This window comes from Littorina saxatilis, linkage group LG14, assembly GCF_037325665.1.
Source record: "Littorina saxatilis isolate snail1 linkage group LG14, US_GU_Lsax_2.0, whole genome shotgun sequence".
NCBI lineage: Eukaryota > Metazoa > Mollusca > Gastropoda > Littorinimorpha > Littorinidae > Littorina > Littorina saxatilis.
The window spans coordinates 22,609,112-22,636,933 of NC_090258.1; the positions used below are offsets into that span (position 1 = coordinate 22,609,112).

Consider the following 27,822-nt stretch of genomic DNA (forward strand, 5'->3'; position numbering starts at 1 on the left):
CTTGGCCAAAACTGCACTGGTGGTGCGCACAATGATGTATGCCACAAATATAGCACTGTTGCACTTACACGTCATCATTCATTAAAAAATAGTAAAGTAAATGCTACTTTACAATTTGCTGGATACCAACAAAATGAACAATGACCTGTGCAGTACTTCCAGCATCTGCATTTGTCAAGGTCAATCTCTCTCTCTCTCTCTCTCTCTCTCTCTCTCACACACACATTCAGCTGCCATAATAAAAACACACATTCTTTTTTCAACCCATTTACAGTAAAGAGAAAAGTGCTTTGACTTTTATGCTTGTAATTAGCACTTCCCCCTCTCTCTGCGCTTGCAAGTAGCACTCTCTCTCTCTCTCTCTCTCTCTCTCTCTCTCTCTCTCTCTCTCTCTCTCTCTCTCTCTCTCTCTCTCTCTCTCTCTCTCTCTCTCTCTCTCTCTCTCTCTCTCTCTCTCTCTCTCTCTCTCTCTCTCTCTCTCTCTCTCTCTCTCTCTCTCTCTCTCTCTCTCTCTCTCTCTCTCTCTCTCTCTCTCAGAGAGCTATAAGCTATTGACAACAGTGATTCCTTGCAGTGATATTTCATTCCCCTTATCTGCAATCCTCACCGAGACAACTTATGCTAACATTGACAGAAAACTCTTGAATTGAACAAGTTGAAAATGACATTAAAATTCTCATACACAAATGCATGTACACACACAAACACAAACACACTAAACATGTAATCAGCAAATAAAATATTAGGTCCACATTGAGTAACAACAAGAATGCTAAAAGATAAAACACTGTAAAAAGGTTGCCTACTAAATTCAACAGACATTTTCCTTTAACTCACTCATTCTCAACTAACCCCCCCCCCCCCCCCCCAAAAAAAAAAAAAAATCCTACATTGTCAAAGTGAAGAAATCATACAGTCGTTGTTGCCTTCCCATTTTTCACCGAACTTGTAAAGAAAAAAAGCTATCGCCCAGCCAACACATCTTCAAATTCTCTCCACTTTTCTTTAAAACTTTAAAAACAAACTAAGTAAACCTATCGCACATGGGCTGTTTTCTTCCCACTTTTTTCCTAACTTGTCACGACGCAAGAGCAAAACAATCTCTCCTCACACACAAAAGAATTCTGCTTTTCTTTAAAAAATAAAAAAGCCAACACAAAACAGAAAGTCGCGGTTTTGTTTCTTGTTTGCCTCCAAACTCAAAACCAACAAAAGAACAAATCAATCACTCTTCCCACATACACAGACAACACTTTCTTCGTTTTCCTTTAAAAGTAAAAAAGCCAACAGAAAACACACAGTTCCTGTTTTGTTCCTTTTTTGCCTCAAAACTCAAAGACAAAAGAACAAAAGCACCACTCTTCAAACACGCACACCAATCACACTGGCAAAACTCTCTCAACTCTTCATTAAAACTAAAAAAAAGTCAACAACAAGAAACTGACAATGACTATTTTTTCCATTTTTCTTGCACCTGGTATGCAGTCATGGGCTTGCCACTGACGCCGCACGTTCCGACCCCCACGCGACCTGGGGTTCCATCTGGTGTGGCAAAGATACTCTTCTTCACTTTCCCTTTGCTGGTTTTAGCAAATGTCTGGGGAAAAAACACACACACAAAAAACATGTCAGTGTTGTTTTCATACATGGAGGGCAATACGTCAGTTAGACCTGGATTCAAAATATATATCAGTAAAAATGTCCTGATTGCAAAATATTGTTGTGTCAAAAGAAATCCCACATGTAAAAGATGTTTGTAAGTCGACCGGGCTGGGGTCAGAACAATGTTATTTGTATTGTTGACCAAAATATAACATTTTACAAAGATCTCGACAGTCATTGTTCACCTCGACGCTGTACAGTCTCGGAGGATACAATTCAAATAATAACATTTATGTATCGATCTATTCTGGTTAGAACTCCTTTTTGTTTTTATGATTGAATGCACACAAACATGCACTATTTTGTAGTCTCGGCTGGCCGCCTAAATATGATTTTTTGTCAGCCTCTGACGTCACATGGCTCTAAGAAGGGAAATTCAGTGTTCAATCAATACATTGCGGCAGATCAAAAAGTATGCTAAATGACAAAAGACCGAGGCCTCGGACAACATAAGAAGAAAGCTTTCAGCACCAAAGGTGGGGTTAAGGAGGCTAGACACACCTCAGTTAGCCGTCACAAAGAAGCTCGCATCTAGATCTGACAAAAGGCAAACTTTCTGTAAATACTTGAAAAACCACTGAGACGCGGTGTGTAACCTAGGTGACAAGGACAGTGGACTCTAGCAAGAATGGGGCGATTTAAAACCACAAGTGAACATTATTACTATTCGTCTTGTTATTGTTATGATTATATTTACGTTAGACTCTTGTATATGCATGCAGGTTAAAAATATATCTAAGGTCTATGCAATAAAAAAGATTGGATTACATTTTCAGTTTTTTAAATTTTTATTCCGACACGACTATTATTGTTGTTGTTGTTGTTGTTTCTGAACAAAACATGATAGAACCATAATGGTTGGCACCTTCATGTATCTTAGTAGGCTCAGAAAGTCATAAACAAACAACAGGTTTATTCCTAGTAGGCTAGTAGTTTGCATTAACCTGCATGAAAAAAGGGGTTAATGCTGCTGAAGTAAGTCTGCATGTAGCTATCCCATTTTTGCCCTTGTCCTACATGTGAACATTCTTGCTTTTCAATGGGCGTAATCAAATTCAACCTGCTCATTCGGGATGGGTATCGGAGCTCAGCTATACCCATTCATATCACAGTTTGAACACACGTCTGCGTGCACTGTGATAATTACCACCAACTTCGCTTCAAGACATCAACCAAATCCTTCTTGACATACTGACATGATTAAACATTTGTGACCCTCCACCACGAAATGAGTCGCATGTCACCTCGCGCGGTTCTGCGCTAGGCATAATATAAATCCGGTGGGTGTCTAGTAACAGTGTGAGGGTCACCATAGTCCCAGACTTATAACTCAAACAGTGTTCACTCTTTTCTAAAACGGTTTTCACCACTGGATAGAGAATAACAAACTTTTTAAGAAAATGTAAAAATATGAAAATCATGCAAAGGTGACATGCGACTCATACCGTGATGGAGGGTCACATTTGGCATTGACTTTTCAATCCTTTTCTGATAAACAAAGGGAAGTAAGCGCTCTAAATGCATTCTGTTTGTTTGTTTGTTTGTTTGTTTGTTTGCTTAACGCCCAGCCGACCACGAAGGGCCATATCAGGGCCGTGCTGCTTTGACATATATATATAACGTGCGTTACACACAAGACAGAAATCGCAGCACAGGCTTCATGTCTCACCCAGTCACATTATTCTGACACCGAACCAACCAGTCCTAGCACTAACCCCATAATGCCAGACGCCAGGCGGAGCAGCCACTAGATTGCCAATTTTAAAGTCTTAGGTATGACCCGGCCGGGGTTGGAAGCCACGACCTCCCGATGACGGGGCGGACGCCTCACCACTAGGCCAACCGTGCCGGTCTCTAAATGCATATGACATGTGTAACACAGTGAGAGTTATCATGGCACTGGAGAGAATAACAAGAGAATTTCATCCTCAAATAAAAGTTTTAATAAAAATGTTGAATAAAAATAATTTAAAAATTGTAACATTTCAAGTTGTAATGATTTTTTTTCTACTGAATATGATGTCTTTCAATCCTTTAAAACAAGTGTGCACACAGGACTCTGAAAAATGTAATCCTGTTGAAACAGCGGAATGAACCCCTAGCTCACTATCAACTGGTTTTAAAAGCTGTTTCTCTAACCGCTGAGCCACATATTTCCCTCTCACCTTGGAATTGAAGTCCAGCCACTTGTTCTTCTCCGTCTCACGCTCTTCTGTCATCTGTTTCAGCCTCTGTGCTTTCTTCTGGGACTTCTTGCGCTTGTATTCTCTCTGATCGGCCAACAGGTCTTTCCTGAAACATGCACAGGTCGTGTTCAGTAATCTGCAACCTCATTAATTTTAACTCTCTCTGTTCTACCGGTAGGCTTTTCCAGAACCATAGTTATGTATAGCTAATGAGAGAGAGAGAGAGAGAGAGAGAGAGAGAGAGAGAGAGAGAGAGAGAGAGAGAGAGAGAGAGAGAGAGAGAGAGAGAGAGAGAGAGAGAGAGAGAGAGAGAGAGAGAGAGAGAGAGAGAGAGAGAGAGAGAGAGAGAGAGAGAGAGAGAGAGAGAGAGTGTGTGTGTGTGTGTGTGTGTGTGTTATACAAAGTGTTTTCAATTTTCTGAAGCAACTTTCACTTGCATTTTGTCTGTCGAGCTTGCAGTCTTTTCTGCAACAAACATGTTTTGGGGAGCAAATTCTCTTGCTTGAAAATTCTTTTTACTCAGCTAATAAGTCAGTCCTGCAACATGCACAGGTTGTAATTTGTAATCTTCAATTTATTTCACTTGTTAACTCTTACCAGTTCGGGGGTTTTAGGGCATATTTTACAGTGCTGTTCAGGCATGGGAATTGAAAATTGTAAAAAAGGCGGAAAATTTATAACCGAAGACGCGAAGCGTCAAGTCGACGGCGCGAAGCGCCTAGTCTTACTAGGGGGGTCCGGGGGCATGCTCCCCCGGAAAAAAATTTTCTCCAAAGAACCCAGATGGTGCAATCTGGTGTCATCTGAGCTCCAAGTTTGCCATTAAATTCTGTTTTTAGAATCAGAGTTTTTAGTACAAAAATGTACCAAGTTTTGCTTTTTTGAAGAACAAAAATATATACATGTATTATATGGTTTAAATTTGTAAAAAAAATTGATCTGTTGAGACAAACAGGAAAATGTAACTTGTAACACAATCTGTGCAATCTGGTTTACTTTCAAACATAAAAGTTCAATAACTGAGGCGGGCGGTAGCAGTGCGTGTTCAACAAAGTATGGAAAGTTTTCGCGGGCTTTTGCGCAAAGGCCAAAGTAACCGGTGCCTTTTTTGTGTGCCTCCCCCCTTTATTTTTTCGGCGGACACTTTTGCATTTTCGGCGGAACAAAAAAAAAAATTCGGCGGAAATCCGCCGTTCGGCGGACAATTCCCATGCCTGGCTGTTGGTGCCTACTTGCCGAGTGGCTATCTGGGGTCATATTCTAAATGAAATATAGAAAGTTATATATCAAATGAAAGGAAAATGAATAAGCTTTTCATATTTGCAAAGAGAATTGTGCTATCTTTAAAGGTAAAAATTTTATGGGGGTGACAACATGATTTTTGTTGAAATTTGTACGCCCATTTTTTGGAACACGTGACAAACACAAAGAAGAAATTTTTTTTGTGTTCAGTTTATTTTAGATATGCTGCTAACTAGTCTGTTTGGGCATTCATTTTACATAACATAGCAAAGTTTTATAGAGTTTTGCTGATAAACAAAAAAGTTATTGTCACCTGAATACCCCCACCCAAATTTCAAAGTTGGACGTTTCATGCCTAAGGCCCCCCCCAAAAAAATATTCTGTTTACGGTATCCTGACTGACCCTATTTTTTCGCGCGACCCTAGACTTTTGTTTGGCATTTGGTTAAAAAAAAAAATTTAAAAAAATAAAAATAAAAAAAAAAAAAAAAAAAATGGAAAAAAAAAATTTGAAAAAAAAAAAATTTGAAAAAAAAAAATTGAAAAAAAAAAAAACAAAAAAGGGGGCTTTGTTTTTTGGCAAAATAACTTAAAAATATGTTTTGGGGAAATAAAAAAAAATTAAAAAAAAGTCCCGACCTACCGACCCTATTTTTTTGGCCTATATTACCGTTAACAGACTTTTTTTTTGTTTTGGCCTAATAATGCATTTCTATAACTAACTTATAACAAAAACCCAGCTTGTTTCAGTCATAAAGTGTGTCTTAAATATGAGTTTATCCACTGTCCGACCCATCCAATGTAAAAAAAACACAAAAAAACAACAATTATAATTAGATAATTGGTCAGTGGAAAACTACAGGGGGGGCATCGTAAGCTTGCTTACGATGGGCAAGGGAGCGAACTGGTAAGAGTTAAAGTGAAAAATGTCCGATAATACAGAACTGGTGTTCATTCCTTTGCGATTTGTGTTCCTTGTATTCTCCCTCTCTTACATGCTTTTTTTCCCGTAGCGTCAGAAAATACCTATTGAAACTGGAAAGAAATAGCAGAACGCAAGCAGTCACCACTCACTTTGACTTGATTTTCTTTGAATCTGGTCCCCCAGCGGAGTCCGCTCCGCGCTTTCTGTCTGTGTCCACTGGTTTCAGCAATGTCACCTGAAACCATGCACAATGTTAGTCAGCTATAACAATAACATACAATAAACTTTTGTTCAAATAACAAAAGGTTATTAGCAAGCACCAATATGAGATCACTACAGTGGAACCCCCGTGTACACTACATTGGGGTGTGCACGTTAAAGATCCCACGATTGACAAAAGGGTCTTTTCTGGCAAAATTGTATAGGCATTGATAAAAATGTCCACCAAAATACCCGTGTGACTTGGAATAATAGGCCGTGAAAAGTAGGATATGCGCCGAAATGGCTGCGATCTGCTGGCCGATGTGAATGCGTGATGTATTGTGTAAAAAAATTCCATCTCACACGGCATAAATAAATCCCTGCGCCTTGAATATACGCGCGATATAAATTGCATTAAATAAAAATAAAAAAATAAAAAAATAAATCCCTGCGCTTAGAACTGTACCCACGGAAGACGCGTGATATAAGCCTCATATTGATTGACTATAAGACCCCAACAAAGCGGAGACAATAATGTCTCAAAAGGTAGAGGGTCTCAACATGGAGGTAAATTAGCGCTGCAGCAGTTGTTATGAACAGAATGATTGGAAACTTGACTTTATTTGGTGTTTAACATCGTTTTCAACCACGAAGGTTACATCGTGACAGATAAAGGGGGGAGGGAGATGGGATAGAGCCACTTGTCAATTGCTTCTTGTTCACAAAAGCACCAATCAAAAACTTGCTCCAGGGGCCCGCAACGTAGTACAATGTATTACCTTACTGGGAGAATGCAAGTTTCCAGTACAAAGGACTTAACATTTCTTACATACTGCTTGACTAAAATCTTTACAAACATTGATTATATTCTATACAAGAAACACTTAACAAGGGTAAAAGGAGAAACAGAATCCGTTAGTCGCCTCTTACGACATGCTGGGGAGCATCGGGTAAATTCTTCCCCCTAACCCAAAATGATTGGAAAAGTAGTCTTAAAAGGGAGGAAGTAATCTTAAAAGGCAGGTTCCATTGTATCAACATAACTCAGCACATCACTTTGGTGTTTTCCAAACGGTTCCCCTAACTTTTCAACGATATCATTTTCTCAAAATGCTTCTGGTACTACGTACTACTAGCACAGCATTTTACTTGAACCGCTCCCATATCTAACTGCAAAACCCATTAATTGTTAAGAATTATTTCAGTTTTCACTGCAGGAAAGCTTCGTGAAGTATGATTTACAATACAGTTCTTTCTAAATGTTTTAAAAACTTTACTTCTGGGTACCATATGCTAATGTCATGAAGGCATGATCATCAAATGATAATAACAAGAGAGACTAGAGAAAGAGAGAGAGAGAGGAACAGAGAAAAAGGTTTCAATCAATCAATCAATATGAGGCTTATATCGCGCGTATTCCGTGGGTACAGTTCTAAGCGCAGGGATTTTTATTATTTTTTAAAAATATTTTTTTTATGCAATTTATATTGCGCACATATTCAAGGCGCAGGGATTTATTTATGCTGTGTGAGATGGAATTTTTTTACACAATACATCACGCATTCACATCGGCCAGCAGATCGCAGCCATTTCGGCGCATATCCTATGTGACGCTTTTGGACATTATACAGCACAGTACACGAGACTACTTTGCCGAGACTGGATCAGCTAGAGGACCGAGACTATAACCAGCTGCCATCTCGTCATAAAATATGACGTCATGACAAGAAGGCGACGTCATGACAAGAAGGCGTAACACATTCCACGTTTTGATTTTGCTCGCATCGATACAAGTATTGTGAATATTGTAATATCGCCAAAGAAAAGCGATGCTTGTGTATGTTTGTTGGTTAAAACACAAGAAGATTTCTTGTGACTTTGGTCAAATAAAAGAATAGTAAATTGTACTGTGGTGTTTTGTTTTGACTGAATGAATGGAACTAGATTGTGAGTGGACCTTCACAAGTCAGTGCTCATCCAAAGAAAGAAGAAGTACCAACTGTCTTTTGGAACATTTGAGAACAAAAGGGCAGGCGCTTTTCTTGTGGGGGGGCCGTAAACTCACGAACCTGTTTGAGGTAGGTTTACCTATTAACATCTATAGTAACAGATGCATCACACAACGATGTACCCGGAGGTCTTCGAGCGGCACGAATCCCTCGTCACATTCTAATAGAATTTGTAATTTCGATGCAGGTTTTGACCGGTGCAAATCTAGGCAGCCATCTTCATCATCATCATCCGTTGGTCAATTGAAGGCTGATGACTGTGTGAAATTGTGTGTGCATGTTTATTGTTTGGGAAAGTTAGGACCGCTGATATTAACATATGTTTCTCTTTGGTCCAGGTTCAATAACAAGTTCAACTAACGTTCAATAACCAGTTCAACGTTAAAGAACAAGTTCAATCTTTCTTCTGGAGTCAAGCCCCATCCTCGAGGCTCCTCCCTAACTCCAACCCCTCCTTCCTTCATCACCTAAACGTACTCCGGAACTAACTGGAGTCCTTCATCTTGATTCTTCAGCATCTCTTCCTCGCCGACGCCAGAGCGCATGGGTGCACGAGTCATTCCAGAGTGTAGAGTGCCGATCGTCTCCGCCCCAGGCCAGGTAGTTCAGAAGTCACAGCACATTTGCATCTCATGAGAGGGAGATCCCTGCGGACTTCGAGGGGAAAAAGACTTAGACGCGCATTCCTCGCCGAGCAGTACAAACTGTGTGATACTAGCTCCACCTTACTTGAACGCTGAAACCATCCAAGCTCGAGCAGTGCACAGACACTCTTGTACGGACCCATGCCTACTTGGCCGAGAAAGATAAGCAAAGAATAATACTAAGTCACATCATATCCATCTGTTGGCATCATTAAATTGATACGTTTAACTTTCATCAGTCTTTGTTGACTACTCCTCAAAGAGCTCCTTTCTACTATCATCCTCACTTTCCTTTACACGTACACCTAAACACACATATAAGTTTAACCCGACTCATAACAGATCAACTAGAACCTAAAATAACGGCGATCACAGTCTGCCAGTAGTATAACCCCCTAGACTATATTACAGTGAGAGCCAGGGTTTGTCACAAATTGGGGGCTCGTCCGGGATCTTGTTGAGTCAAAATTAACTTAAGAAATTCTCGTGTGTATTGTACGTTCTCATCTCATCTTAGTTATTTTGTGTTTAGTTTAAGGATTAGTTAAACCCCAGTCCCAAACCTAAACCACCTCTAAATGTAGAGACGTTGCTCTGGGTAAATAGCAACAAAGCATTCCATTCCCACTCCTAAAAGCGAACGTAACCTCTTATTGAAGAGACGATACTTCTGGGTTAAAAAGTATCAAGACCACAAGGGAAGCATGTCAGATAGCTTCAGTACAGTTTAATCAGACGGGGATTCTGTTGTAAACTGGTTAGTTGGTAACATAGGGTTGGGGAAACGACTCCGTGATTCCCTTCTTCTGAGAGAAGAACCAACGCAAGGTGTTAGTCAGAGCGGTATAAATACTCTGCAAAAGGGTGTAGTTTGTTCAAGCTATAAATTCTTTCACTTTCGAATTCGGAATTCAAAGTAAAGGGGACAAGAGAACCGTTGTTCTACGAGAAGTCCAGATCTGACATATAGTTGAGCAAATACATATTACTGATTTCGGTTAAATGTCATAGCATTGTGTTTGATCAGCACAAGTGCGGAGTTGGCGAGGGTTCCGATAGAATTGGATTTTATTAGAACACCGAATTATCAGTCACGTTAGTTTGACGTGGGTGGCCGATTTGAATAAGACACTTTGTCTAAAGTCGTGGGCAACTTTGAATTCAAAGTCACAAACAAAGTTACAATTCGAGGAATTGGTAACTGGAGTGTGTACACACTATAAACTAACTTGGTCGTTTTCAATTTCCGATTTTACAAACGCGATTTACCGAGTTGACGGAGACGGTTTCCGAGTTGGCTGCGGCAAATTCCGATTTTTGTGGATTTTGAACGCGTGTAACCAAGGGTTTTCAGAAGGATCGCTAATTTCGTAAAGAGGAGGATTCTTTCGACGACATGATGTCTGAAGAACAGCAAGTCGCTAGTGGTGTCACTACAAGGAGCAAGGCCTTGCAGCTGACGAAAGAATTGATGGAGAAAGGAGAGATGTTAGGTCTAACGGGAGCTGAGCTGAGAGAGTACGTGATCGAGCAAGAACGTGAAGCAAAGAAATTCGAACTCGAGCAGATACAGCAGCAAGTTGAAGCCAAGAAGTTGGAACTTGATCGCGCAGAACGCGAGAAACAACTTGAAGTTGAGCGAGATCGCGAAGAGAAACAGCGGGATCGCGACGAACGTGCCAGAGACAAGGAACATGAGTTCCGGCTCGAGGAGTTACGTATCCAAGCTGAGGCTTCTCGCCCTACTAACTCAGGAGGAGGAAACTCCAATAACAGCAGCAACCACACCCAGCAGAGAGACCGAGACAACTATCAATCCAAGTTGCCGTTCTTGGAGGACAAGGACGACATCGAGTCCTTCATATTTCAATTCGAGGACCACGCCCGAGCGAACCACTGGAGCAACGAGATTTGGTTGCCCAGATTGACAGCACTCCTCAAAGGAAAGGCGCGACTCGCCTACACCCGCCTTACGGACGACGAGCGAGGATCGTATGAGCTTCTGAAAAAGGCTCTGCTGGAGCACTTCCAGATTACGGCAGAAACGTACCGGAAGAAATTTAGATCTAGAAGGAAAGAACAGGCTGACACGTACAAGCATTTAATCAACGATTTGTCACTGTTCATGGACCGCTGGATCGACATGTCAGGACATGGGAGTGATGTCGAATCCCTGAAGGATTTATTTTTGAGAGAGCAGCTGATGGAAATTCTACCAGAGAATTTAGCTACTTATATCAAAGACAGGGAGCCAGAGGACATCAGCGCTATCAAGAAACTCATCGTGCGGTACGAAGAAGCAAGACCGTCAGCGAGCAAGAAGATCCGAGATGACAAGGGGTCAGTGAAGGAGAAGGATAGTCATCGATTTGAGGCACGCAAGGCTAGTGGGAAGTACGACGACAAATCTCAGTCAGGCAAAGTAGCGGACAAAGATAAGCCATACTTCAAGAAGGACATCAGATGTTTCCACTGCAATGGACCTCATTTCAAGCGTGAGTGTCCGAAGCTCAGAGAAGATGCCGGGGCAGCTATGGACACCAAAGTGAAGGTGGGAAACTCGACGAACTACGACAAGCTTTGTGGAACGTGCGCCGAGAAGACCTTCACCAAAGTCTCCAAAATCACCGTCGAAGGAAGATTGACGACAGGTTTCCGAGACACGGGAAGCACTTCAACAATCGTCGACGCAGCTCTGGTACCTGACGCCAACTTCACTTCATCAGTCAAGGAAACGACACTCGCAGATAAGTCTACGAAGAAACAACTACGCATAGCAAGAGTACACTTGGACACGCCGTACTTTGTAGGTGAAACAGAAGTCAGCGTAATGGACAACCCGATATATTCCGTCCTGATAGGAAATCAGATGGGCCTCCAAGGAAAAACTGTAGAGGTACCCGTATACCCAGTACATGACCCTGTGATCGTGGAAGGATCAGCAGCAGTGGAAACACGGGATCAGAGGAAACGAGATGCTGCACTAGAAGCGCAGATACCGTTAGTACCTCAGGCCGAACAATTGTTTTCTGCAGCCGATCTCAAGAAGGAACAACGTGCAGATGAGTCCCTTAGTCGTCTACATGTGCTAGCCGAGACAAAGGTGACCCATGGACGGGTCAGTTTCACACACGTCAAGGACGTCCTTTATCGCCAGTACGTCGACAAGGAAGGGAAGGAGCATCGACAAGTTGTTGTACCTCGGAGGATGCGATCGAAGGTACTTCGCACAGGACATGACTCGCCCATGGCTGGCCACTTGGGACAGAAGAAGACTCGCGAGCGAATCTGGCAAGAATTCTTCTGGCTGGGGATAGTGGGAGACATCAAACGTCATTGCATGAGCTGCGACGCGTGCCAACGTACATCACCGAAGGGACGGACCAAACGTGTACCGATGGGCAGGATGCCAGTCATCGATACAGCCTTCAAGCGTGTAGCCGTGGACCTGGTTGGTCCAATTAAGCCTATCTCCGCTTCGAAGAAACAATACATACTCGTGATGGTCGATTATGCGACAAGATACCCAGAGGCTGTGGCACTGAGAGACATCAAAGCCAGCACCATCGCCGAGGCGCTTTGGAATTTCTGGACCAGACTGGGACTGCCCGACGAAATCCTATCCGACAGGGGCACACAGTTTACCAGCGAGCTGATGAAGGATGTACAGCAGCTTCTGGCTATAAAGGGACTTACGACAACTCCATGGCACCCTCAGACCAACGGATTGGTTGAGCGCTTCAACGGGACGCTGAAATCAATGTTGAAGAAACTAGCGATGGAGCAACCCGAGAAGTGGGATGAGTTCATACCAGCCCTACTTTTCGCATACAGGGAGGTACCACAAGACTCTCTTGGATTTTCACCATTTGAGCTCTTGTACGGACGCACGGTCAAAGGACCGATGCAGATACTGAGGCAACTCTGGACAGAGGAAGGAGCTTCCGACGAAGCAAAGACAACTGCCGAGTACGTAACTGATTTACGGAACAGGATAGAAGAAACCTGCGAGATCGCAAGAGACCACCTAGCAAAGGCAGCGCTTCGCCAAGCTCATCACTACGACCGCAACACCAAACGTCGGACGTTGGAGGTCGGAGCCAAAGTATTGCTACTTCTCCCGACAAAACATAACAAGCTCGAGCTAGCATGGAGGGGACCATATGCTGTCGAGGAAAAAGTCAACGCATTTGACTACCGTATCAAGGTGGGACGCAACGTACGCACGTATCACGTCAACCTTCTGCGGGAATACCACGAGAGAGACAAGATGTTCCAGGCAGAACATACTCCTGAGGAAGAGGAGGAAGAACACATCGCCATCGTCGTCGAAGACTATGACGAAGTGCCAAACGACTATTTCGCGGACGCGGACAGTCTGAAACACATCCCGACCCCGTCAACAAAGAGGACGGAGTTTGCTAAGGATGTACACATATGGGAGAAACTGAATCGCAAACAAAGAAAGGACATCGAGGATGCGTGCCAGGAGTTCGGCGACAACCTGACCGATGTTCCGAAACAGACCACACTTGAAAAGTGCGTCATCAAAATGACGGACCAGAAACCTGTCTACGTGAAACCCCGACCCATTCCCCATTCCCAAGTCGACGTCGTCGAACGGGAGATCAAGGAGATGTTGGAACTTGGAGTTATTGAGCCTGCCTCATCACCCTACAATTCACCGATTGTATTGGTAAAGAAAGCTGACGGGAAGTCAATACGGTTCTGCAATGATCTGAGAGAGGTGAACAAGGTCGTACAGTTTGACGCAGAACCCATCACTGATGTGGAACACCTGTTTTCAGAGCTTTCTCACGCGCGATTCTTCAGTAAAATTGACCTCACGAAGGGATATTGGGCTGTAATGATCCAGGAAGAGGATCGCGACAACACAGCATTCACCACGCCCCTCGGTCAATTTCGATGGGTAAACATGCCATTTGGACTATCTACGGCTGGAGCGATTTTCAACCGTATGATGAGGAAGCTGTTGCTCCCATTGAACAGAAAGGATGTCCATCATTTCATGGATGATATACTCATCGCCACCGAGACGTGGGAACAACACATCGAGGCCGTGAGGGCAGTCTTGAAGAGACTACAAGAAGCGAACCTCGCCGCGAAACCATCCAAGTGTTTCTTCGGCTACGAACAACTTTCCTATCTCGGACACGAGATTGGGAACGGCAAAAGGTGGCCCGAGGACGACAAGGTCAAGAAGATCAGGGATGCAAAACCGCCAGAAACGAAGAAAGAGCTACGAGCATACCTAGGGACAACCGGATTCTACCGTTCCTACATCGCAGGGTACTCCGACATCGCGGCGCCGCTCACGGACAAGACAAAGAAACACGAACCAGAACACGTGAAGTGGAACCAAGCATGTCAGGTTGCATTCGACAAACTGAAAGAAGGATTGACGAACCATCCTGTCGTCATCATGCCAGACCTCGCACTTCCGTACGTCGTGAGAACCGACGCCTCTGACCGTGGAATGGGAGCTGTCCTGCTCCAAGATCAAGGAAAAGGCCTTCAACCAGTGGCTTACGCAAGCAAGAAGCTGAACAGCGCTGAGCAGAACTATGCCACAGTTGAGAAGGAGTGCCTAGCTACTGTGTGGGGAATACAGAAGTTCGAACGCTACTTGTATGGAAGACATTTCGTTTTAGAAACGGACCATCAACCCCTCCAGTACTTGCAACGCATGAAACCGACGAATGCAAGGTTGATGCGTTGGGCATTACAACTGCAACCGTACGACTTCACCATCAAAGTGATTCCTGGCAAGGACAACGTGGGAGCTGACTACTTGAGTAGAATGACCACAGCGTAGGATAAGATTGACCACAATCTTCATTTCCCCATGGGCGTATGTGACGCTTTTGGACATTATACAGCACAGTACACGAGACTACTTTGCCGAGACTGGATCAGCTAGAGGACCGAGACTATAACCAGCTGCCATCTCGTCATAAAATATGACGTCATGACAAGAAGGCGACGTCATGACAAGAAGGCGTAACACATTCCACGTTTTGATTTTGCTCGCATCGATACAAGTATTGTGAATATTGTAATATCGCCAAAGAAAAGCGATGCTTGTGTATGTTTGTTGGTTAAAACACAAGAAGATTTCTTGTGACTTTGGTCAAATAAAAGAATAGTAAATTGTACTGTGGTGTTTTGTTTTGACTGAATGAATGGAACTAGATTGTGAGTGGACCTTCACAAGTCAGTGCTCATCCAAAGAAAGAAGAAGTACCAACTGTCTTTTGGAACATTTGAGAACAAAAGGGCAGGCGCTTTTCTTGTGGGGGGGCCGTAAACTCACGAACCTGTTTGAGGTAGGTTTACCTATTAACATCTATAGTAACAGATGCATCACACAACGATGTACCCGGAGGTCTTCGAGCGGCACGAATCCCTCGTCACATTCTAATAGAATTTGTAATTTCGATGCAGGTTTTGACCGGTGCAAATCTAGGCAGCCATCTTCATCATCATCATCCGTTGGTCAATTGAAGGCTGATGACTGTGTGAAATTGTGTGTGCATGTTTATTGTTTGGGAAAGTTAGGACCGCTGATATTAACATATGTTTCTCTTTGGTCCAGGTTCAATAACAAGTTCAACTAACGTTCAATAACCAGTTCAACGTTAAAGAACAAGTTCAATCTTTCTTCTGGAGTCAAGCCCCATCCTCGAGGCTCCTCCCTAACTCCAACCCCTCCTTCCTTCATCACCTAAACGTACTCCGGAACTAACTGGAGTCCTTCATCTTGATTCTTCAGCATCTCTTCCTCGCCGACGCCAGAGCGCATGGGTGCACGAGTCATTCCAGAGTGTAGAGTGCCGATCGTCTCCGCCCCAGGCCAGGTAGTTCAGAAGTCACAGCACATTTGCATCTCATGAGAGGGAGATCCCTGCGGACTTCGAGGGGAAAAAGACTTAGACGCGCATTCCTCGCCGAGCAGTACAAACTGTGTGATACTAGCTCCACCTTACTTGAACGCTGAAACCATCCAAGCTCGAGCAGTGCACAGACACTCTTGTACGGACCCATGCCTACTTGGCCGAGAAAGATAAGCAAAGAATAATACTAAGTCACATCATATCCATCTGTTGGCATCATTAAATTGATACGTTTAACTTTCATCAGTCTTTGTTGACTACTCCTCAAAGAGCTCCTTTCTACTATCATCCTCACTTTCCTTTACACGTACACCTAAACACACATATAAGTTTAACCCGACTCATAACAGATCAACTAGAACCTAAAATAACGGCGATCACAGTCTGCCAGTAGTATAACCCCCTAGACTATATTACAGTGAGAGCCAGGGTTTGTCACATCCTACTTTTCGCGGCCTATTATTCCAAGTCACACGGGTATTTTGGTGGACATTTTTATCTATGCCTATACAATTTTGCCAGGAAAGACCCTTTTGTCAATCGTGGGATCTTTAACGTGCACACCCCAATGTAGTGTACACGAAGGGACCTCGGTTTTTCGTCTCATCCGAAAGACTAATAGGTTTATTATAAGATAAAGTCATTAACTCATGCGACTCGACTGCAGATTCACACATTTTCAGTATAACAGGCACACACACAAACACATTAACATAGAGTCTTTACCACTTACCTGTGTAACATCAGTGTTTCCATACTCATTAAAAGTGACTGTGCAGGCTCCATCATCAAGTATCTCCTCAATGGTTGCTTCGTAGTGCCTGCAAATGCAATCAGAAATTAAGTTATAGTTCAGGGATGCTGCTAATGTTCATTTGCATTACCCCAAAAGTTGAGGCAGCCTTCCGACCTTCATAAGCTTACCCCTGCTATGAATAAGTCAGCAGCCCTGCTGAAATGGCAGCAAGGGTTTGGACAATTTCAAGTTAAGTTTAATGGCAAGAGGATAGAAAGTAAGTTCCAAAATTGCCCTCCCTCCAAAAACTGAGTGATAGTTTACATGGCTTGCAGAGTTAGAAATATGAGTTCAAACAGCAGCTGCTACAGTAAAACCTGCATCTAGCGGACCCTTATTTCGGCGGACACCTTAGCATAACGGACAATTCAAGTGAGGACGGATGTATTTTACACTCAAAACACCTTAAAAGAGCGAACACCTCAAAGGCGCGGATGCGGACACCCTTTTTTGGTCCTGATTGGGTTCGTTACTTGTCAACAACGGACAAACCCTTGAAGCAGACAGCTTTTAGCAGACGCTGGTCCGCCATCTTGGTTCTGCAAATACAATCTCGCTGGCGATGTGAACGTGCGAGAAGCTTATTTTGTAAGCCAATGACAGCACTTGAAAGAAGTTGATTTTTGTATGGTGCACGCTCATTGGTCGATGCCGTGAACTCACAAACAAAAACAATTTGCTTTGTGCATTTCGGGTTTCTACTTTCTGTACTGTGATGCATCTTCGTCTCATCCTTCGTCTTTGTCTCATCATGCCAAAACGAAAATGTTTGACTTTAGAAGAGAGAGTCGATGTCATAAAGAAATTGGACAAGGGGCTGTCCGTTCGAAAAGTTGCCCATGAGCTGAATTGCTGATAGAACACAAATTCTCAGTCAGTGGGAATCCGGTGCCAGATCGACGGCAAAATGTGTTAAGAGAAGAAAAACAACCTATGATGAGTTGAACGAAGAACTTTTCGAGTGGTTTTCAACAGCTCGATCAAAGAATCTTCCCTTGAATGGCCCATTGCTTCAGGTCGTAAGAAACCGATTGCACCTCTCTCTCTCTCGCTCGCTCGTTCTCTCTCTCTCTCTCTCTGACTTTTTCCACAAACCCCAGTGATAAACTTACTGATTTTGTGGTTTTGTACAGTATACATGTTGCAGACTATCCTTGAACTTTTTCTCTTTGTCACTTTCTGTATGACTAATGCACAGTTTGGAATTTTTATTAACAATTGTTTTTTTGAACATCAAGTTTTGGTTTTCATTTTTACATTTAGTCAAGTTTTGACTAAATGTTTTAACGTAGATGGGGGGAATCGAGACGAGGGTTACGTGGTGTATGTGTGTGTGTGTAGAGCGATTTAGAGAAAACTACAAGACCGATCTTCATGAAATTTTACATGGGAGTTCCTGGGTATGATATCCCCAGACATATTTTTCATTTTTTTTGATAAATGTCTTTGATGACGGCATATCCGGCTTTTCGTGAAAGTTGAGGCGGCACTGTCACGCTCTCATTTTTAAACCAAATTGGTTGAAATTTTGGTCAAGTAATTTTCGACGACGCCCGGACTTTGGTATTGCATTTCAGCTTGGAGGCTTACAAATTAATTAATGAGTTTGCTCATTAAAGTTGTCATTAAAATCGATTTTTCGCAAACAGATTTAAAATTGATTGCATTGTATTCTTCATGACATTCTGAATCTAAAAATATATACATATGTCATGTTTACTCTTAAAATGTGATCACAATTAACAAAAATAGATTAATTAGTCTTACGATTAAAATTTAAGAAATCGATCCAAAAATGATTTCATCTTATTCTTTATCGTTTCCTGATTCCAAAAACATATAGATATGATAGGTTGTATTCAAAACAAGCTCAGAAAGTTAACACGAATACAGAAAAGCGCGCTTTCCTGCTTAGCACAATACGCTACCGCGCTATTCTGGCGTGTGCATATCACTGCGTTTTGCACGTGGGAGGTGAGTGATTTCCTTCTCGCGGGGATTGACGAAGCTGTACTGTCTTGGTGAAAAAAATACAGTGCGTTCAGTTTCATTCCGTGAGTTGACAGCTTGACTTAATGTAGTAATTTCGCCTTACGCGACTTGTTATTACATGTAATGAAAGAAAATGAAAGAACTAAACATGCAGAGACACTCTATTTACATTTATATATAAACATGCACACATACATACAATAAAACTACATGTACCACTAACAAATACTCATGTAATTCATTTGGCTGTTGGTTTTTTTTTTCCAAAAAAATGTTGGCGCATTCATATTCATAAGAAAGGACACCTTGCTACAAAGGACCCGGGAACAGACTACTTCCAATTCAGTAGGGGGGCGACTATCCTCAACCCGGCGGGTCCCCAGGTGGCGGATAGGGGAACGGCCCCCAGATATGGGGGCCAGCTGCGAATATAGAATAAGCAGTCCCGGACCAACTAGCGGTGTCTCTACCAGGACGGGGTGGGTTGGCAGATTGACGGGGATATAGCTCAGTTGGTAGCGCGCTGGATTTGTATTCAGTTGGCCGCTGTCAGCGCGAGTTCGATCCCAGGTTCGGCGGAAATTTATTTCACAGAGTCAACTTTGTGTGCAGACTCTCTTCGGTGTCCGAACCACCCCCCGTGTATACTACATTGGGTGTGCACGTTAATGATCCCACGATTGACAAAAGGGTCTTTCCTGGCAAAATTGCTTAGGCACAGTTAATAATTGTCTACCATACCCGTGTGACTTGGAATAAGGCCGTGAAAGGTAAATATGCGCCGACATGGCTGCAATCTACTGGCCATATAAAATTTCATCTCACACGGCAACACTGCAGAGCGCCTAGAACTGTACCCACGGAATATGCGCGATATAAGCCTCATTGATTGATTGACTACCCTATAAATGCCCTACGTGTCCGATGACGGTTACACCATGCGGGTAAGAGCCGCATTAAAAGCTCTAGCCCCGGCGTGGGACCCCCGGTAAGAAATCCCCCATGTGTTCCCAGGGTTAGGTTTTTGAGCCAGGAACTAAGGGCGGGGTAACCCCGAAAGAAACCTAAGGGCTGAAGTCGGAGGATCTGGGCCAACAGGCGCACCTTAACCAACCACAGATCCACGCAAAAACGCAAAACAACAGCAGAGCACATCCTGCAGGCTTATCCATACCACAGTGCTCTGAGGGACACCACCTGGCCTGAGGAGACAGCGCTACAAAAGAAGCTATATGGCCCCAAAGAGGACTTGGAGAGGACAGCACGTTTCGCCCTGCAGTCCGGACTGACGATCTAACAGCGAACGACAAGAAGAAGCTACAAAGGACAGTGGCAAGGCTCCCCGAGAGCGTCCTTTGCTCGCAGGTTTTACTGTACTACTACTAATGAACCTAAAGCCGTTTCTCAATATATGCTGCATGCAGCTGCGCGCAGTAGATGAAATTGAAAGAACTGCGTTCAGCTACATGCAGAGAATTTCACTGCATCAGTGCAGTAGACGCTGATTGGCTGGCTGGCAATGACGCATTCAAATGACACGTTTTAACCTTATGACAACATCGCAAGTTTGACGATATTTCTTTGAAAATGGGTTCCAGTCTGGCACCATTGCGTGCTTTGTGTTATGTTTTTGTGCAAATTCATGTCGGATTACGTGAATTGTGGCGCAGCAAGAACATGATGTGACTTAACGCTACACATTGCGCAGTAAAAGCATACAGCAGTCCCTCTCATGAACGGACACCCTTGGGCCATAGCAAAACTGTCCGTACATTGCAGGTGTCCGGTCACGGGAGGGGTGACCACACCACCCCCTCCCCCATACACTCACACAGAGACACACAAACAACAGGATTGAGTCTATGATAATCACTTCTTGTGGCTACTAAACAATAACAATAAACTCCTAATACTTCTTTAAACATTCTGTAAAAAGGATTTGTATGAAAAGTGTTGAAAAGAAGAGATAAAATAAATCCTCAAGGCAGTGAACACACTCACCATGCACTGACATACGAAAGCAGCCACACAAACAAAGCACAGAGGAGCGTGTGCAGATGCTTTGCAAGAATAAGCTTGAAAACCACTCTGAATAAATAGCAGCAGATAGAGCTGCATGTCATAATCATGTAATTTATTTTTTTCTTGTCTGGCTTTATTGACTGCATGCCGATCATGTGGCATGGCAGTGACTTTTCACTCTTCAGTCGGAAATACACTGTACATAACATGCACAGCTCCCAGTCTCCCTCACTAATGCCTACCCCAAGCCGTGACAACTGATGCTTGGAAAGTGTGTGGAAGAGTACACCTCACTATTTCTCTTCAATGCTCTTCCTGCTGACATGCGGTGACACCGGACACCCCACAGAGTTTAGCCAGCTAACCCTCCACCCCCCCCCCCCCCCTTCCTCTCTCTCTCCCTCCCTTCCTCCAGCCATGTACTGTTGGGGGCTGTGGCCAGAGAGGCCAGCTGCACTGTTCACTCAGAGCAAAACCAGTTGACAGTGTCGTAACTTTTGACAAAGCAAGACAACTGAAGGGTTCATAGATTAGGCAACCGACTCACTGGTCAAGGCTGAGGGGAAACAAGAGTATCTTGTCAATGAAAGAGGTTAGGCCTACACACAGACACACGATGCTGAGAACTGTGGCCGGTTTTTCACTCACTTTCGCTCAGGACCTTCATCGACTGTGGTTTCTGTTGTTTACGTCCAACAGACAAGAATAAAGAGCTCAGTGCAGTTTCATGTTGGCATCTTCGCATGTACTCCACTCCTGACCAAAACTACCCCCCTCCTCAGTGATGGGTACACGTGCACTCAAGTTATCAGTGACTGTCATCACGCCATTGCGGCTGTGATCTTTGTACCAAGAACCGGACTGCTCTGTTATCGATTTTGTTGTGGTGAAAATTTGACGATGGTCTGTCCGTACATTGGAGGTATGACCTGCTGTTGGGACCGAAAATGAGTGTCCGCGTCCACGTTTTGCAGGTGTCCGTTTAAGGGGGGGCAAATATAGAAGGAAAACACTCCGTGCCGAGCAAATGTGTCCGTACATGTCAGGTGTCCGCTCACGCCAGGGGCCGTACATTGCAGGGACTGCTGTATTAAGAAGCTAACGCTGCATGCAGCCATAAAGCTGTGCTGCTGGTTACTGTGAAAATTAAGACCAGGCTTAACTATTAATTTTGTACGAACATTAATTCATCAGCTCTTAATCCCTGGCAACCTTTCAACACAGCAGTGCAAGGGAGACAACCACATTTTTTTTTTAAACAAACAGAATGCAGACTTTACAAGTTTTATCTGGCGATTGCCCCGAGAAAGGCTATTTTTCTTTTTCTTTCATTTGGACATGTCAAGGCCTTTTTAGCTGGTTAGCGCAGAGGTTGCCGCTTTAGTTTTATACCAACCGTGGTAGTTTAATAAATGCTGACACCAAACCAGTTAGCTGGTAACTTGATGTCTTAAAACCAACACAATAAATTCACTTTACACATTAGATGGACATACTGAACTAGTGGATAAGACGCCGACCTTATAAGAGGAAGGTCTTGGGATCGAACCCCAGGTGGGGATTTTTCCCGATCTCCCAGTTCAACTTATGTGCAGACCTGCTAGTGCCGTATTCAGGGGTGGGACTCTCTTGTGATGAAAAAAGAGGAAATCCCTTTTAAATGGTACATTCAAATCTGTACAATCTGGTGCATTCTGAGACTAAAATTCAACATGTTTGGAAAATGTAAAAAAAAGACATTCTCCTCACCAATACCCCCCCCCCCCCCCCCCCCCCCATTGAAGCACAAAATGACTATTAGTTATCAGGAGTTTTCAGTCAGCACAATTTAACTCTCAAGCCTCCAGTGTTCTGTTCCATCTTCACTTCTCTCCATATCATTCAGTCAACAAGTTATAGATACTGTGATGAAATGGGACGCGGAAAAATAGATTACTCCAGCGGAATTCGTAAGTTGTGTCCGCGGAAATCCGCGGAAAAGTCCCACCCCTGCTTATTACCCTACGTGTGTGCACGCAAATTAAGAGCGACCAAGTGCACATGGAAAAGATCCTGTGATCCATGTCAGATTTTGGTGGGTTATAGAAACTCAAAATTCCCAGCATGCTTTCCCCGTCAGCTAACTATGGCTGTCTAAATGGCGGGGTGAAAACAGCCATACACGTAAAAACCCACTCATGCAAAAACATGAGTGAATGTGGGAGTTTCAGCCCATGAACGCAGAAGAAGAGAAGAAGAAGAAGACTATACAAGTTAAAACAAGAAGGGCAAAGCCCATACGACTCACATGCTTGACCTTGACCTTTACATGACCTTGACCTTCAGGGTCAAGGTCAAATAACTAAACCTAGCAATGACATCATACACTAACAACTGCTTTACACATTTTTCCTACCAAAATACATGTGACCTTGACCCAAGGTCAAGGTCATGCAACACAAAGCTGTTAATTTAAGACATAGGAAGTACAATGGTGCTTATTGGCTCTTTCTACCATGAGATATGGTCACTTTTAGTGGTTCACTACCTTATTTTGGTCACATTTCATAAGGGTCAAAGTGACCTTGACCTTGATCATATGTGACCAAATGTGTCTCATGATGAAAGCATAACATGTGCCCCACATAATTTTTAAGTTTGAAACAGTTATCTTCCATAGTTCAGGGTCAAGGTCACTTCAAAATATGTATACAATCCAACTTTGAAGAGCTCCTGTGACCTTGACGCAAGGTAAACCAAACTGGTATCAAAAGATGGGGCTTACTTTGCCCTATATATCATATATAGGTGAGGTATTCAATCTCAAAAACTTCAGAGAAAATGGGGAAAATGTGAAAAATAGCTGTTTTTTAGGCAACATTTATGGCCCCTGCGACCTTGACCTTGAAGCAAGGTCAAGATGCTATGTATGTTTTTTGGGGCCTTGTCATCATACACCATCTTGCCAAATTTGGTACTGATAGACTGAATAGTGTCCAAGAAATATCCAACGTTAAAGTTTTCCGGACGGACGTCCGGACGACTCGGGTGAGTACATAGACTCACTTTTGCTTCGCATGTGAGTAAAAAAATCAGCAAACTAAATTCACTTTACAGGTTCCCATCCTGTGAACTGACAGACAGACCACTGCACTACCAAGCAAAATACACAATCAAATTCAACTGATAAACCCAGATACTACAACAAGCAAAACGACTCACATGCTATCCTCAGAGTAAACGGCCATACACTGATCTCCAACGTTCCAGGAGTAGGCTGGCTCCTCTTCGCCTGTCTCTGCCGATGTGGAAGCTGCTGCACCGTATGCATCACCAGAGGAAGCTGCACCGCCACCACCACCTGCACCGCCCTTGCCGGAAATCAGCTCCTGAGTCAGGTCTATCACCTCCTGTAGCCACACAAAGAAGAAAGCCCTGTCTACGTTATTGGCCGAAATATTGATGCTGAAAACTGTAACCAGTGCTTGATCTGCTATTCAGTACTAATCTATTTAAAGCAGGAGTGGTACGGTAAAACATACATAAACTACCAACTACTTATACTATAGTATTAACTTATACACACACACACTAACCGCATAATATATTGCCTCAACCCTGTGCGCTTAAAATTAAGACACACAAAGAAAATGTGCATCAGAAGGGGAACTGGGGGTTACACAAGAAATGCAGAGCGCAACGACACACAAGCTAAAACAGCTCTACACAAAAGTATAACCTGCCCATACATAAGTCTAAGCTTAGGGTACAAGATATATTACACACTAGTCTGTAGAAATAATCAATACCAAATCCCTTTTTTCCCAACCCTAAGATTAAATTAAACAATGACCAAAAAAAAAACCACACAAACAAATAGTTGTACTTGTAATTCAGCATGAATGGCCTCCATAGATGAAGTACTTACAAGAAGACCTGAGCAGCAAACGCACAACAAGGGAGCCTTGTGCGATCTGCCGGCATACATAGGGTGATCTACAAAATAAGAGTCTCACAGGCATTAGGTTGGATGGTTCTGGTATGTGTACAAACCCTCTTGCATTTCATGGACAATACCTATTGTATGTCTACCTGTAGATAGCAATGATACACCTACACCAGTCTTTCTGCCTCATCTTTTGCAGCACCCCTTCCAGCTTTACGTAACCAAAGAAAACTCATACTCGTAGATGTAAATCACTGTATAGATACTTCCTTTTTTGAAAGTTTCATTTTTATTTAAATGTTATTTCCCGCAAGCTCTCTCTCTCCCCCCCCCTCCCCTGATGAATGTTGTACTTAAATGTTTAAACCACCTGGAAAAAGCACTCTCCTTGTAAAAGAGTCTTTTACACTAACACTAGTAACAGCTTCTTGTCTCATGTCTCAACCTAGGTCTGTCTGTTTGCATCACTCAGGAATCAAAGCAACACCTCCATAGTGTTTGTAACACTGATAAGTTCATTAGCAATTTTACGAACTTAAAATGCTACTGCCTTAACTGTAATCATGTGGCTAGACTTTACCATTATTCTTCCCTCTAAATAATGTCATCTTTACCTGCCCCCCCAGATGAATATTCTCAGTACTATTACTATTAGTAGGCAAACACATTCTCACTCACATGTTTATCTTTTTGCTATGAAGTACAAGTATTCTAAAGCAAAAATGTATGTCAGCTTAATACAACCTGAAATAACAATATGAAAAAAAATCTTTACCACAACTCATGTAACTGTGTACATTAAAACAGAATTACAGACACCCACCTGCAAGTCTCCTTTTAGCTTCAGCAAATCCTCATTCTCCGGATCAGTCGTCAGCGAGGCATCCACCTGCAAAGACAAATGGAAGGTTTGCAACTTATGTAATCATCAACCCGTGACCAGAAATTAATTTCCAATTTCCATAGACCATACTACTACTTAATTACTACTCAAATTCAAAGCCAAGTTTACATGTACAGCTGAACAAATTCACTCTCCCAGAAATTTAAGACCACCAGTACACCAGTGATTAATGCAAGTCATCTGTTCACTTCTGAAGAAAAGAAAAATTAACAGTGGGTCAAAAAAAGTTTGGATAAATTATGATGTGATGTTTTGCAGTCATGTTTTTTGCTTCTTTTTCAGCTTTGATGCGACTTTATTTATTTTTTTTTTTAGATAACGGAGAAACAATATAACAAAACCAAAACAATAACAGCACTTTATTGTCCATTAAAATATTACATAAAAATGGAAATTTTTCTTCGGCACACCCTGCCTGCCTGTAAACGATTATAACAACAATTGTATAGGACGACACACATAAAACATAAAACATAAAAGGGATACAATAAAATATGATATTGCACTATGTAAATTTACCCTCTAATACACTTTTATACTTTATCTAAAAACTCGTTATTGTTGGGTGACGGAAAATTGTGTTTTCCTGTCAGGATGACCCGTACTGATCAAATTAAAACAGCACACAACACAGTACTAACGATAGCAGTTGTCATCGTGGAAGATAGTATTGCAATTTGTATGATCAATTCAATTGCATAGTACGCAACGTATGATGATTACACTTTAGTATTAACAGATTAAAATTGTGTTTTTTGTGTGCTTTTTATGGCCAGGGACGAGCACAAAAACGCTTTAATGCCAATATGAAGAACATTTGAAATATAAAAACGGAAATGAAAGATGTGTTCTACTATTCACAGAGGCTACAAATACACCATCCATAATTCTACTCGGCTGTGCTACTGCTGCGGTTACGCCACAAAGATATTTTGGACACACAGCGATACCCTAACACAGTAACAGCGTAACTCTGCTCGGTCGTGCTAGTAATAACTATATGCCACAAAATAATAATGTTTTGTCACGGAAGGCGTATGTAACACTTTGGACCACCATTTCTGAGAATGACCCATATCCGTATGCAGGCCGGTGTACTTCGGTCAAGGAAACTGGGCTTCACAGCAAAGCATTATTAACAGTAGGAAGTACATTCGATTCCTTCGATAGTTTGCAAAAAGCTATCTCGGTTTTTAAAAAAGAACGCTTTTGTCCAGCTACACGTTCGGTCATCCCGAACTCGAGACGTCACCCCATAAAGACTCAATTTCTCACCAGTAAACAATGAAAGCAATCCCTCACAGACTCCCTCCTTTTGCATCATTACTCCATTATACCATCTGAACAAATCACCATCAGACACTGACTCGACTGAGACCGCACAAACATGAAAATAAAGCCATGAAGTGCGGAACGTTGTAGATGTAAGTTATGATTTCAAACAAACGTGTTAACAAAACACAATCTAACTCTAACTTCTAAGGAAGAATTTTCTTAATTTCTTGTGAGGTTGGAGGTTTTCGGCGTAACTTTAGCATCGACCAATCGGCTTATGTCAGTTATGACAGAAAATACTACAACCACTACGAAATAAAATGGTGCCGTAATCATAGTATGGCCGAGTGACTGTACGCTGTGAAAAAGGCTTAACCGTAGCCTCTAGCGAGCGGGTTATCCGTTATGACAGTAAACTCGCTTATCCGCATCAAAATGTCATGCCATAACTGTAGAATGTCCAAGTAGGATTGTGTCGTGAAAAAGGCATAACCATAGCCACTACCTCTGCTAATAGTACTATTAATAGCACAGCACTTAGTAATATTAATAGTTCTACTGAAATTTTTAGCACTGTGGTGTTCTACTTGCTGATTGAAATTGAAAAAGCTTCTTGCTGATTCAAAATCAAAAAGCTTCAGACTGTTCTGTGTTTAGTGTTTGTAACGTGAATCTGTTCATTGCTACTATAGTATAGGCCTACGTTATTTTTTGACCACGGGATAGCATGGATTTAACATCACATAATTATTAACACTGAGAGTGACTGACACAAAGGCGTACGACAAATTTGATCTGGCACTTGCAGTTACAACTTACAGATAATACATCTGCAGCGATGCATGTGTCGACGTAAGCTTTCAAAACAACAGTTTTACTTACCTGTTGTAGCTGTAGCTTGTACGTTTTCAAGTTTTCCTGCAATTCGTCTCCCATCTTGTAGATGTATTTGATAACAATGTATGCTGTAAAAGCCCAAAGTAATGTTATAAACAGAGCGCGTCGATCTGACGAGTGTCTTCTGCAGGAAATAGTATTATACGCATGCGCGTACAGTGGTTATGTCCCTTTGATTCCAAAGCATCTTTTTACTATACAGGTCTCAAACAACAGTAAACTACCGAA

At 42.6% G+C, this 27,822-nt stretch overlaps 1 protein-coding gene and 2 long non-coding RNA genes across 4 annotated transcripts; 2 read left to right on the plus strand and 1 right to left on the minus strand.

Annotated features, from left to right (window-relative positions):
* Positions 1-864: 864 nt before the first annotated feature.
* LOC138947362 (survival of motor neuron-related-splicing factor 30-like) lies at positions 865-27,745 on the minus strand. 2 transcript variants are annotated; one of them, XM_070318816.1, is made up of 7 exons: positions 27,580-27,745; positions 25,342-25,407; positions 23,795-23,982; positions 16,517-16,604; positions 6,165-6,250; positions 3,828-3,954; positions 865-1,597 (listed from the first exon to the last, which is right to left on the minus strand). In XM_070318816.1, the coding sequence occupies exons 1-7, from the start codon at positions 27,631-27,633 to the stop codon at positions 1,451-1,453; spliced, it is 756 nt and encodes a 251-aa protein (XP_070174917.1). In that variant the 5' UTR covers positions 27,634-27,745; the 3' UTR covers positions 865-1,450. The 2 variants fall into 2 exon arrangements, with proteins under 2 accessions (XP_070174917.1, XP_070174918.1); XM_070318817.1 differs by lacking the exon at positions 27,580-27,745 and adding an exon at positions 24,501-24,568.
* On the plus strand, positions 7,623-9,102 carry LOC138947364 (uncharacterized). The gene is made up of 2 exons (XR_011449633.1): positions 7,623-8,294; positions 8,564-9,102. It is a non-coding gene; the product is annotated as an uncharacterized lncRNA (long non-coding RNA).
* On the plus strand, positions 14,390-16,024 carry LOC138947363 (uncharacterized). Its single transcript, XR_011449632.1, has 2 exons — positions 14,390-15,216; positions 15,486-16,024. It is a non-coding gene; the product is annotated as an uncharacterized lncRNA (long non-coding RNA).
* Positions 27,746-27,822: the final 77 nt, after the last annotated feature.

Excerpts from the sequence above, each read along its gene's own strand:
- LOC138947362 (XM_070318816.1), bottom strand. The coding sequence starts at position 27,633 with ATGGGAGACGAATTGCAGGAAAACTTGAAAACGTACAAGCTACAGCTA. Across the intron at positions 23,983-25,341 it reads AGCTAAAAGGAGACTTGCAG|GAGGTGATAGACCTGACTCA; the intron begins GTGGGTGTCTGT and ends GTGTGGCTACAG. Across the intron at positions 6,251-16,516 it reads GAAACACTGATGTTACACAG|GTGACATTGCTGAAACCAGT; the intron begins GTAAGTGGTAAA and ends GCATGGTTTCAG.